Here is a 12,402-nt window from a genome sequence, read left to right as displayed (position 1 = left end):
CACACGCGTACACATGGTACACACATGTCCACAAATGCCCACATGTTACATATAAAGCATGCACATAGACTTCAATCTTATAATATAAACACTTGCATAGATATTGCATATATATTACATATACATTTATATGCATATGTGTATACTTTGAGCATATCCTTGATAGAATATTAGAAGGAAACATAGATTTTTGCATATGAAATTCCACCACAGAGCACATTTTTTCCATCATGCAAGTAAGTGAAAGATAAAGATCTCCCTTATTGTTTATTGACTATACAAATGTACTTAATTTGATAAAATACCTCTCCTTCAACAAAGTATCTCATGCATCTGTCAATATAATTATAGATTCTTTTAAACATATGATAAATATCCTTGTTTGACAAACTTGTGATCATTAAGATAAGGCAACACCAAAAAGAGGAAGATCTACGTTATTTACTACTGCCATAGAAGAAATCCAGCTTGGAGTTCAAATTGAAGACATATTCCATTATGGGATGTTGAACTCTAGATGCTACTCTTTGTGGATGACATTGTGCTAATTGCATCAGGTCTTCTGGATAAGATCCATAACCATTCAAAAGAGTTTTCCCTCATTATCCATCCAGAAAAACGAAATGGATGAAAATGACATGGACTGTTTTTGCTTCTCTTTGTATCAGCATCACTTAGCACAATGCTTGGCAAATAGTAAGTGATGATGTTTGTTGATTGATTGACTGATCTACAGCTGGTTGGAAAATCTATAGAACTCATCTATCAGAATAGGTATATGGATATGCACAAAATACATATATATATATGCATACATACATGTCATATATTTCAGAGATTTGAATTGGACAATAAGCTGGCAGCAGATTTGAACCTTAGAAGCAGCAGCAGCAGAATAGATTGAGTTGCCTTTGGGAAATTACCAAATTCTACAAATGATAAATAATAGAATTTGGAACTGGGAGGGACCATCTAATGCAAAACCTTCAGTTTACAGAGAAACAGACCCAAAGAAGTTAAATAGCCTGTTCATGATCATCAGATTAATAAATGATCTCTCTAGATTCCTAATCTAGGATTCTTTCTACTAGCTAGCACTGTAGTGATAATGTCACAGTTCTTCACTTCCAGTCCGCACGAGTTTACAAAGCACGTTCCTCACAATAGACCATGCAAAGGATAAATATCATTATCTCCACTTTACAGATGTGGGAACTGAGTCAGGGGAAAGGAAGTGACTTATCTAAGATCACACAGCTGGAATAATAACTGATAAACTATATCATTTGCAGGCTATCCAAAAGCTTTACATACATTATCTCTCTTGAATCTCACAAGAGCTCTGTGGCTACTCTCCGTCAGTACTACAAGCATTATTCTTAGCCTTACTGAGACTCAGAGAGATGCAGCTGTGACTTGCCCAGAGTCACCCAGCTGGCAATTATTATCAGCATATTTGCAATCGGGCAACAGCAGGGTTGTTGGTAGTTATTCAACAACTCTCAAATAAAACAAAACAAACATCACCCCCACCAGCACCGCCGAAAACTCAATCAACCGTGCCCATGTCTTGCTTTTAAGTTTAAGCTGCATTATTTACTTTTCCCATCACTTTAAATCTAGACCAGAGGTGTCAAACGCATTTCTTGTGGGCTGCCTCCTTGTACATCTGCACCAGTAAAATGTAATTGGGAAATATTTAACAAAATCAATACAATGTTAATTTACTGTTTTCTGAGCCATTGTGCTGCCGCCAGGGATCTTCACATGCAGTCCTGGGGCCCTCTGTTCGATACCACCAGTCTAGACGGTCAAGAATTGATGGATAAATCAAGCTCTGACTTGTAGCATTTGTGGAATTTCCCAGCTGTAAATGCTTACTCTGAAGATTTTCTTCTGACGGGCGTGGGTCCGATTTGGCTCCAGCGCAGCCCTGAACTTGCATCCCCCTGGCTCCCAGAGCAGCATTGTCTATCTAGATGCACGCATCTCTCTGCTTCTCGAGCCTGACTTTCTTCGCAGAGAATGGTTAGACATGGTGGGATGTCAGCTCTTCCCTGGCTTCTCCCCACAGGAGTGTTCCCAGAGAGCAAACAACGGCCGGTTCACCCTGAGAGACCTGCTCATGGTGCCCATGCAGAGGGTGCTGAAGTACCATCTCCTTCTTCAGGTGAGTTCTCTACCTTTCAGTCTGGGGAGGGAGAGAAGGCATAGGAACCTGCGCCAGTGTTGGCTTGGGGGGCTCAAAGCAACGGAGTGACTGACTTGGGAGAGGGAGAGGGGGAGAGAGTGCACAAAAAAAATAAGAGATATTTTATCCCACTTATCCCACTTTATCCGGTGTGAATCCACTTCTCTAGTGAAAGATGTGGGAAGAGGGAGAAGGGAAAACTTGGACCACGTATAGCCTTCTCTTACCTTTGGTCTCATTCAGGAGCTGGTGAAGCATACAACGGATGCCCTAGAGAAGGAGAATATGCGGCTGGCACTGGATGCCATGAGGGTGAGGGGGAGAACGGGAGGGAAGAGGAGGGGGGCTCCTGGTATTGGGGGAAGGCTTGAGAAACACACAGACAGTAGGCATCCCCTGGTGGAGACAAAATGATCAGTTCATAGTCGTGGGACCTGAGTGAGAACATGGACTCAGATTCTGATATTTCTTCCCTCTCTTGAGTTTCCACTTTTGTGACATGAAGGACTTGAGTTAGATAATTGTCAGAAAGACCCTTCTGGCTATTAGTTCTGGGGTCTCCCTGCTCCTCCTCCTGAGGACCCCTACTGCTCACACCTGGCTCAGGGCTGCTCTGACTTCTTTGTCTCCAGGATTTGGCCCAGTGTGTGAATGAGGTCAAGAGGGACAATGAGACTCTGAAGCAGATCACCACCTTCCAGCTCTCCATTGAGAACTTGGTGAGGACTGCCGTTCTGGGAGAAGGGGGCACTCCTGTGGGCTGCTGGCTGGGGAGATGGGTGAGATTCTGTCGTCCCCAGTGCCAGTCCCTTTTCATCTTCCACCCCTAGACCAAGAACCTGGCGCCCTATGGACGGCCCAAAATCGACGGTGAGCTCAAGATCGCCACGTCTGAGAGGAGATCTAAGATAGACAGGTACCAGTTCTGCCTTTGGCAACCCCCAGCTTGCTCCCAGGCCCTCAAGCACGATCTCTTATTAAAGCGTATTAATATTAAATAAATAATAATATTAATATTGATATAACTTAATAAAGTTAATAATAACACACCCTCTAGGCATTCGTTTGTAAATGCACAGTCATGGATTACAGAGGAAACCCACCATAGTGCAATAAAGATGCATTTCCCCCCCAGTCCAAATCCATGGACCCTTTGAGATCTATCCATGAAATCCCTGGAGGCTGCAGACTCCAGCTGAAGAACTCCTGTATTGGAGGCTTATCCACAGCTCCTGGTGTCCCCTTCCCAGCCTCCAGATTAGCCTGTTGGTAGTCTATGTGTATTTTGTTTGTATTACTGGGGTTCATGTAGTTTTCTCCCCAGTGGAGTGAACAGAAGCTCCTTTGGGGGAGGGGACGTTTCATTTTTGTCTGGTAGACCCCTGGCACATGTAGGTGTGTAATGAACATTTGTTAAACGAATGAAAATGAGACCGGAGGAAGAATGGGGAAAGCTGGCCGGGCAACCCCCCGGGGCCTTTCAGGGATCAGCGACCCTTCTGTCCCCTGCTCCAGGTACGCCTTCCTCCTGGACAAAGCCCTGCTCATCTGTAAAAGGCGAGGAGACATCTATGACTTAAAGGACTTTGTGAACCTGCCCAACTACCAGGTCCGGGACGATTCCTCTGGGGAACGAGACAACAAGAAGGTACCTTGCCTGAGGATGCTCGGGCTCCTGCTCTTGTGTGCCTGGTCAGGGAGAGCCCTCAGCCAGAGATGGCAGCTCCACTGCCCTACCTCCTTCATGTATGTGTGACCGGGGCTCTGAGTTCGCATGCCTGAGGAACTGGGACCCTGTTGGGGAGCGCAGGAGCCAGAGCCCTCCCTGACCATCTCTCCCCGGCCTCCGCAGTGGACACACATGTTTCTCCTGATCGAGGACCAGGGCACCCAGGGCTACGAGCTCTTCTTTAAGACGAGGGAACTGAAGAAGAAGTGGATGGAGCAGTTTGAGATGGCTCTGTGAGGACTGGCCCCAGACCCCCCCCCCTTTCTCTGCCCTGGTGAGGGTGCCGGGTTACAGCCCCTTACCTTCCCATACAGGAATCTGGCAAGGTCCCAGAGAGGCAGAGGGTTGGGGGAGAGGGAAGGGTACTGAATGAAGGGGATTGTGGGTGGGGATGAGCAGGAAGTCTAGTTTCCACTCCTAGCTCTGCCCCCGATTCTGTGTCCCCTCAGCCAGGTTCCTTCTTTCAGGGCCTTTGAAGGGCTGACTAAATGTCCCGAGAGCTTTGGCAGCTCTGTGAATGTATGTGCGGGAGTCCTAGGGGGACTTGTGTGCTCCTGGTCCCCACCTCCTTTCCCTTCACTATCCCTCGGGCCAGACCTGACCTCCCTTCTCCCACTGCCTCCAGGTCCAACATTTATCCTGAGAATGCTACGGCCAATGGCCACGACTTCCAGATGTTCTCCTTCGAGGAGACGGCCTCCTGCAAAGCCTGCCAGATGCTGCTGAGGTGGGGGCTTCCTGGGCTGACTGGTGGGGCTGGGAAAGTCAGAGGTCCAGATTCTTTCCCTGCAGAACAAGGCCCCAAGTCCTGGCTGGTGGGCCCCATGGCCTGGGTTCCTAAGGACTAGGGAGTGGGGGGGATGAGTACATGATAAAAGGCCTGGAGCTCAGAGGTTTGAGACCAAATTCTTTGTTCTGCCCTCAGTTTCCCCAGTTACAATGTGAGTGAGCTGGGGAGGTCCCTTCTAATTCTGACACTCTGTTACCTCTTCTCCCACTCCCACCCAAGCTAGAGGAGGGAGAGTGAGGGATTCAGGGGCAGGCAGGCTGAACTCACTCACCTACCCCCTCCCGTCCCCCAGAGGCACTTTCTACCAGGGATACCGCTGCCACCGCTGCCGGGCACCTGCTCACAAGGAGTGTCTGGGGAGGGTTCCTCCCTGCGGCCGACACAGCTCAGGTAACTGGGGAGGGGCCCTATTGGGGATGCAGTCCTTGAGGTCCAGGATACCGTGGGGTGCTGTGGTGAGGATGTGGGGCGCTTCAGGCCGCTTGACTCTGGCATTTGGGGGAGAGAGAAGGTGGGAGAAGGGAATATGCTTCCCTTCCTCCCCCCCGCCCCGGGGTCTCTGATATCAGAATGCCCCCTTTTCTTCCCTCACAGATCATAGCACTACTATGAGAAAGGTAAGGCTGTTCCCCGTTCCCAGGATGGTAGCAGGGCCGGGCCCGAGGGTGGAACCCATGGATCCAGTCCTGCAGCTGGGATGGGGTGACCTGTAATCAGGAGAGGAGGGTGGGAAGCTGGAGCTGGGGAGCAGGGAGGTCGGCCAGTTTGGGAAAGAGCAGGATTTGGAATGAATAAAGTTGGAAGGTCTACATGTGGATTCTGCCTCCAGTATTTCTTACTGTGTGACATTGAGCAAGGCCCTTAACTTCTCTGAGCCTCAGTTTCCTTTTGTGTAAAATGGGGATGATCATCCTAGGGCTCTTTTCCTGAGTTTGGAGAAGAGGCAGGTGGGATTGGGGGGTGGCAGGGATGGCAGGAGCCAGGTTCCACCCCCCGCCTTCTCTTCTTAGCACAAGACAAGCCGATCGGCCCCAGACAGGAGGAAGAATGAGCTGGGTGAGTCCCCGTGGGAGCAGCCCCATCTGGGCCCGGCTGCGGCTGGGTGGTGGCTGGGAGAGGAAGGAAACGAAGGCCTTCCACATCCTCCTTCCAGGAGCAGCCTCCCCGGCCTTCTGGAGCCTGGGCCCTGATTACCTGCTCTTTGTCCCTCCCCTTTCCTCCCCTGCCTTGTTCCTCAGGCTTGCCCAAGATGGAAGTGTGCCAGGAGTACTACGGGCTGCCCCCGCCTCCTGTAGCCTTTGGCCCTTTCTTGAGGCTGAACCCAGGAGACATTGTGGAGCTAACCAAGGCAGAGGCTGAGCAGAACTGGTGGCAGGTGAGGGCTGGATGGGCCTGGAGTCCGGAAGGACCTGAATTCAAATCTGACCGCAGACATTTACTAGCTGTGTGAACCTGGGCAAGTGATATAACTTCTGTCTGCCTCAGTTTCCTCATCTGTAAAATGGGCATCATGACACCACCTACCTGTTAGGATTGTTGTAAAACTCAAACGAGATAATATTTATAAAGCATTTAGCAGTGTCTGCCATACAGGAGGTACTTAATAAATGCTTATTTCTTTCCTTCTTGGGAGGAAAATATAGAAGGTGGAATAAGGTTTTTTTTCTAGTTTTATTTTTTCATTTTATTTTTTATGAAAGCTTTTTATTTTTAAAACATCTGCATGGATAGTTTTTTCAACATTGACCCTTACAAAGCCTTGTGTTCCAATTCCCCCCTTCCTCCACCCTCTCCCTTCTATCCCCATAATGTCTCTTTCTCTCTCTCTCTCTCTTTTTTTTTTTTTTTTTTTGTTGTTCATCCTTCTTTCTTTTCTTTTCTTTTTTTTAAATATTTTATTGTTTTATTTAATAATAACTTTATATTGACAGAATCCATGCCAGGGTAATTTTTTTTTACAACATTATCCCTTGCACTCGTTTCTGTTCCAATTTTTCCCCTCCCTCCCTTCACCCCCTCCCCAGATGGCAAGCAATCCTATATATGCTAGATATGTTGCAGTATATTCTAGATACAATATATGTTTAATGCCTCTTTCTCAATGTCACCCCTCTCCCCCCACATACAGGGGAGGAACACGGCCACCAATGAGATGGGATGGTTTCCTTGCAAGAAAGTCAAGCCCTTTGTTCATGTGAGTATGGCCTGGGCCTCTGTCCCGGGTCCGGCAGGGCCAGGGCCGGAGAGTCCCCACGGGAGGTTGTCCCAGAGTTCCTGGGCCGCTATCCCATCCCGGGGGTGGGGAGGAAGGCTTCCCTGGTCTCTCTGACTCGTTGTCTCTTTGTGTGCCTCCTAGGGCCCCCCGCAGGACCTGTCTGTCCGTCTCTGGTGAGTCTGGGTAGGGGGACGCTCTTCCCTTCCTTCAGTTGGTGTTTGATATCTCCAAGGTGTCAGGCCATGGGGTGAGAGGGCAGGGGCAGGGCTAAAAGCGTCGGTGTGGTATGTAGAACACTGGACCAGGATCACAGTTAAGGATCAAATCTTTTTATTATTTTTTTATTAAAGTTTTTTATTGACAAAACATACGCATGGGTAGTTTTTCAACGCTGACCCTTGCAAAGCCTTTTGTTCCAAATGATCCCTCCTTCCCCCCACCCCCTCCCCCAGATGGCAGGTAGAAGGATCAAATCTTGCCTCAGATCCTTAGTGACCTAATTTAGTGACTTAGTGCAATTTAAACAAAAGTCACTTAACTCACGATCCCTTAATTTCTTCATATATAAAATGGAGCTAACAATAGCATTTGCTTCACAGAGTTATGAGGAGCAAATGTGATAATAATACATAGAAAGCCCTTTGTAAATCTTAAGATAATTAGATGAAGCATTTAGTTAGTGCTTACTGTATGCCAGGAGGCAGCTAGGTGGTCCAGTGGATAGAAACTCTGGGCTGAGTTCAAATCCAGCCTCAGAGGCTAACTAACTGTGTGATCCAGGGCAAGTCCCTTAACCCTGTTTATCTTAGTTCCCTCATCTACAAAATGAGCTGGAGAAGAAAATGGCAACCGCTGTAATATCCTTGCCAAGAAAACCCTGGGTGGGGTCATGGAGAGTCAAATAGGGCTGAACCAAATGAACAACAGCATATACCAAGAAGAAAGGCAGTTCCTGCCTTCGAGGACTTTACAATCTGATGGAGAAAACCTGCAAACAAATATACAAAGCAAGTTGCATATTGATGAGCAGGAAATGATAAAAAGTAGGAAAGTGCTAGAATTAAGAAGGGTTAGACCAGAGGGCTTCCCAGATGTGCTATATAAATGTTAATAAATGCTGGGATTATTATGAAATCATAGAGAGATGGAAGGGGCAGCACAGAGCCTGGCATGTCACATAGGTGTTTAATAAGTGGTTTTCCATCCATCCAACCAGTCTAGTCCATTTTACAGAAGAGCAAATTGAGGTAAATTGAGCTATTTAAGATCACACATAGAAGTAGGATTGTACTGATTAGAAACTGACAGTTAAATGACTTAACATTCATTATCATATTTGGCCCTGATATGTGCTTAATAAATGGTTTTTCATCTATCCAACTAGTCTAGCCCCATTTTACAGAAGAGCAAACTGAGGTAAATTGAGCTATTTAAGATCACACATAGAAGTGAGATTGTACTGATTAATAACTGACATTTAAATGACTTTAAAGTCTATAGTTTTTAAAAAGCATTCATTATCATATTTGGCCCTGATATGTGCTTAATAAATGGTTTTTCATCCACCCAACTAGTCTGGCCCTATTTTACAGAAGAGCAAACTGAAGTGAACTGAGCTTTTTTTTTTTAACATCAATAATCTTTTTTGATTCTTACCATAACCCTATGAGATAGTTTCCATAGGTATTACTATTCCCATTTTACAGATGGGCAAATTGATGCCCGGAGAAATACCGGTGTTTTGCCCAAGCTCGCACTGCTAGCAAGTGTCCCAGACAAGGTCTGGACCTGGTCTTCTGGCCCTTGCCCCAGTATTAGCCGCCGTACCATATTGCCTTGCCCATCCTGCCAAGTGCTCCGACTCCCAAGCTGCCGAGCTTTTCCCTGCCTCGAGGAGGTGGAGCCTGGCTTTCCTTCAGCTTCTTACTTCCTAGAGACACAGATGAAAGAACAGGACCGCAAGATCCCCTCCCCGAGCACTTTCTTTTCCATTATCTGATCCTGGAATGGGGCCCTCAGCCCGCCCCTGGGAGGAGGCCCTTGGGCCGGCCCGGCTTGGCCAGGAGAGATGGATCCTGCCCCGTCCCTGTCCTGGGGGAGCCTGGCTCTTGCTGGGAGGGGCGGCCAGGGGACCGAGCTCATGGGCCGGCCAAGGGCGTTTCAACTGTGACTCACAGGCTCAGAGAGTCAGAGATGGAAGGCTTCTTAAAGGTCACTGAGTCCTAACAGATGAGGGAATTGAGGCTCAGGATTTGTGTCTTGCCCAAGGTCACAAAGATTGTAAATGTTAGAGCTGAAATGAGAAGCTGGATCCTCGGTGTATACAACATGGATAAGCCCATTGCTGGAAGGAGCAGCTTGATGGCCCAGGGGCTAGAGCCGGGCCCAGAGTCAGGGAGACGAGTTGTGTGACTGAGCCCTGCTTACCCCCAGGGAAGAGTTTCCGCCTGATTGACTGGGGAGGGGGAGGGAGGGGGGGTACCTGGGTGCTGCTGAGGTTCCTTCAGCTGCCTCTCACCGACTCAGGGTGGGCTGCTCTGAGGCCCCGTGGGCCTGGGCTGGCCTGCAGTCACCCCCTACCTTTGTGGCCCTCTGTCCGGCAGGTACGCAGGCCCCATGGAGCGAGCGGGGGCTGAGAACATCCTCACCAATCGTTCTGACGGGACCTTCCTGGTGCGGCAGAGGGTGAAGGACAACGCCGAGTTTGCCATCAGTATCAAGTAACTATCGCCCGTCCTGGGGCTCCCCAGACCCGTCCCTGCCTTCTCCCTCCTCCCCCTTCGTGGGGGCCAGAACAAGGGGGCCGTCGGCTGTCCAGTCCAGCCCCCCCTTCCTATCCCTCACCGGAGGCCTAAGCCACCTGCTCGGCGGCACCTGCGCAGTACCCAAACAGGGAGCTAAACCCGGACTTCCAACCCAGGGCTCCCGGGAATGGACCCCATCCATCCCCAGAGCCCTCCTGTCCCATCCCAGACGGATTCCCCTCCAGTGTCCACCCGAAGGCCTCCGTCCCTTAGGGGGCCCCCTCCCTGCCGAGGCAGCCATTCTGCTCTTTCCACACATAGACTGTCCAGCTGCCTCGCAGCCCTTACCCACCGGACCTAATTGTGCTCTCAGGGGCCGAACAGAACAGATAAACCCCTCTTCTCCACGACAGGCCTTCCGAGCCTCGCCCGGCCTCCCTGTCCCCACAAACTTGTCTCTTTTCCAGCTAAAGATGCTCCCATCATCGCTCAGTCCTCATAGGACACGGTGGTCCCCAGCCACGAACACTTGCTGACTGTGGGACCATTTATCTCTGTGTCTGTCTGTCTGGGCAGGTTCAACATGGAAGTGAAGCATATTAAGATCCTGACAGCCGAGGGGCTGTACCGCATCACGGAGAAGAAGGCGTTCCGGGGGCTGGTGGTGAGGGCCCGGGCTCTCACCCGGGATGGGGCCGGGCGCGTGGGAAAGGCGGCTGCTCCCGGGTCTGCGAAGCTGGACGGGTGCCTGTCTGTCTGTGTGTGGGGAGAGAACATGGATGTTAGTGTAGTTGGGCGGTGTGTGGAGGTTCTTCCCTCCCAGGCTCGGGGCTCCCCCAGGGCCTGGGATGACTCTCCCCGAGCTCAGGCGGGCTCAGCTACTTCTGTTTGCTGAGCACCTCCCAGACTGACGATTCCCTCTGGTCCCGCATTTCCCTCCCAGGAACTGGTGGAGTTTTACCAGCAAAACTCCCTGAAAGATTGCTTCAAGTCCCTTGACACGATGCTGCAGTTCCCCTTTAAGGAGCCGGAGAGGAGGGCCATTGCCAGAGCTCCAGGTAGGCTCCCACGAGGCAGTTTAGTTTGAAATCTTGAGTCTTGGGTGCAAATCCTACTCTACCACCAATTCTTCATGACCTTAGTCACATAATTTAACCTTTCTGGGCCTCAGTTTCCCCATCTGTAAAACACAGAAATGGATCATTTTGGTTTCTAAGGTTCTTTTCAGCTTTACTTGTGAACTGGAGCCCAGAGGAATGGAGGAACAAAAAAGCATTTAATAAGCTCTTACCAGGTCCGCGGCTACAATTACAGCAACCCAATGCATTGTAAGGGGAGAGGGGGAGGAGCAGTGGTCCATATCCACTTGCTCTTCCTTGCACTCTTTCTCTTTCTCTTTTTGTCTGTCTCTTTTTCTCTTTTTGTCTCTGTCTCTTTTTCTCTTTGCATCTCTGTCTCACTTTCTGGCTTTCATACACACACATGCAAGTACAATCGCACATTAAATCTATCCCTTCCCTCCCTGATACGCTCTCAGAATTACAGCCCCCAGGAGCGGGGTGTGGGAGTGTGGGGGGGTGAATAGGCATTTATTAAGCACTTACTGTGTGCCGGGGACAGTGCTAAGCAGGAGGAGAACTGAAACTAAAGCAATCCGAGTTTCCGGTCTGGTCCCGGCCTCTGGCTCAGAGGCACTGGGCCGACTGTGAGGGGGCTTGTGTCTCCAGCCGCAGGGAGCACCAGATACTTCGGGTCGGCCAAAGCCCGCTACGACTTCTGCGCCCGGGACCGCACGGAGCTGTCCCTCAAGGAGGGGGACATCATTAAGATCATCAGCAAGAAGGGGCATCAGGGCTGGTGGCGAGGGGAGATCTATGGCCGGGTGAGCTGGGCCTGGGAGGGCAAGGGGCAGATGGAGGGGGGCGGGCAGGGAGGAGGCTGAGACCGGACTATGGAGGCCTTTTTTATGTCATGGCCCTAGGGAGCGCCTTCTCAGAAGAATATTTTAAATGTGTTTTATTTAATACTTATGATTACAACAAGAACCCATGATACTTTTAAATAGGTCCAAATTCATAGCCCCCAGGTTAGGAAACCTTGCTGTAAGCCATGGAAAGCGCTAGAGACGGCCGACAGGGACTCCACAGCCTCTCTCCTTCGGAGTCACAGAAGCAGTTCCCCGCAGAGCTGGCCCGGCCCCTCCAGGGGAGCTCCATCCTTACCCCTCTCTCCCTTTCAGATCGGCTGGTTTCCATCCAACTACGTGGAGGAAGACTATTCCGAATACTGCTGAGCCCGGGAGCCCGCTCTCCCCCGAGCTGAGGCGCTGCCTGAAGCAGGGAAGCCCGAGGCCGGCCTGAGGGGGTCCCCTGGGGTTCCTAGGAAGGCCCTTTTCAGGGGTCGGGCCCAAACCCTAGAACTGTTAATTTATGAAACCCTGGTTTCCTCCTTGGTGGAAGGAAACCAATTTAAATAAACAAATAAAAGAAGAGAATGGGCAGGTGGTGTATTTTGGGAATGGGGGCCTAACAGCCCAGCTCTGAGGGGGCAAGAAAGAAGGGGGCGTCAGGGTGGCAAGGGGGAGAGAGGGGAGACAGCCTGAGTTGGGACCTGCCCGGCAGAAGCTAAGTGGCCCCCAGGTTGGAGAGGGGGGCTGCCCTATCTCTCTGTCAGCCTCACCACTTCCTGCTGCGTGCTGTCATCCCTCCCTCCCCCGTCACCGCATGTGGGTGC

At 50.1% G+C, this 12,402-nt stretch overlaps 1 protein-coding gene across 1 annotated transcript in view; it reads left to right on the top strand.

Moving 5' to 3' along the window:
* VAV1 (vav guanine nucleotide exchange factor 1) overlaps window positions 1-12,163 on the top strand; it is a 35,942-nt gene extending 23,779 nt beyond the window's left edge. The window contains exons 10-27 of the mRNA XM_051971726.1: window positions 2,075-2,170; window positions 2,435-2,503; window positions 2,824-2,910; window positions 3,022-3,107; window positions 3,707-3,839; window positions 4,044-4,153; window positions 4,546-4,647; window positions 5,003-5,100; window positions 5,305-5,327; window positions 5,721-5,766; window positions 5,949-6,085; window positions 6,839-6,904; window positions 7,067-7,098; window positions 9,529-9,645; window positions 10,246-10,333; window positions 10,613-10,727; window positions 11,397-11,551; window positions 11,909-12,163. Coding sequence (XP_051827686.1) covers window positions 2,075-2,170; window positions 2,435-2,503; window positions 2,824-2,910; window positions 3,022-3,107; window positions 3,707-3,839; window positions 4,044-4,153; window positions 4,546-4,647; window positions 5,003-5,100; window positions 5,305-5,327; window positions 5,721-5,766; window positions 5,949-6,085; window positions 6,839-6,904; window positions 7,067-7,098; window positions 9,529-9,645; window positions 10,246-10,333; window positions 10,613-10,727; window positions 11,397-11,551; window positions 11,909-11,962 — 1,614 coding nt within the window. The 3' untranslated portion in view covers window positions 11,963-12,163. The remainder of the gene's footprint in view (window positions 1-2,074; window positions 2,171-2,434; window positions 2,504-2,823; window positions 2,911-3,021; window positions 3,108-3,706; window positions 3,840-4,043; window positions 4,154-4,545; window positions 4,648-5,002; window positions 5,101-5,304; window positions 5,328-5,720; window positions 5,767-5,948; window positions 6,086-6,838; window positions 6,905-7,066; window positions 7,099-9,528; window positions 9,646-10,245; window positions 10,334-10,612; window positions 10,728-11,396; window positions 11,552-11,908) is intronic.
* Window positions 12,164-12,402: the final 239 nt, after the last annotated feature.

Source organism: Antechinus flavipes, chromosome 1 (assembly GCF_016432865.1).
Source record: "Antechinus flavipes isolate AdamAnt ecotype Samford, QLD, Australia chromosome 1, AdamAnt_v2, whole genome shotgun sequence".
NCBI lineage: Eukaryota > Metazoa > Chordata > Mammalia > Dasyuromorphia > Dasyuridae > Antechinus > Antechinus flavipes.
Note: the sequence above shows the minus strand (reverse complement) of the source record. Positions and strands in the feature narration are given on the sequence as shown.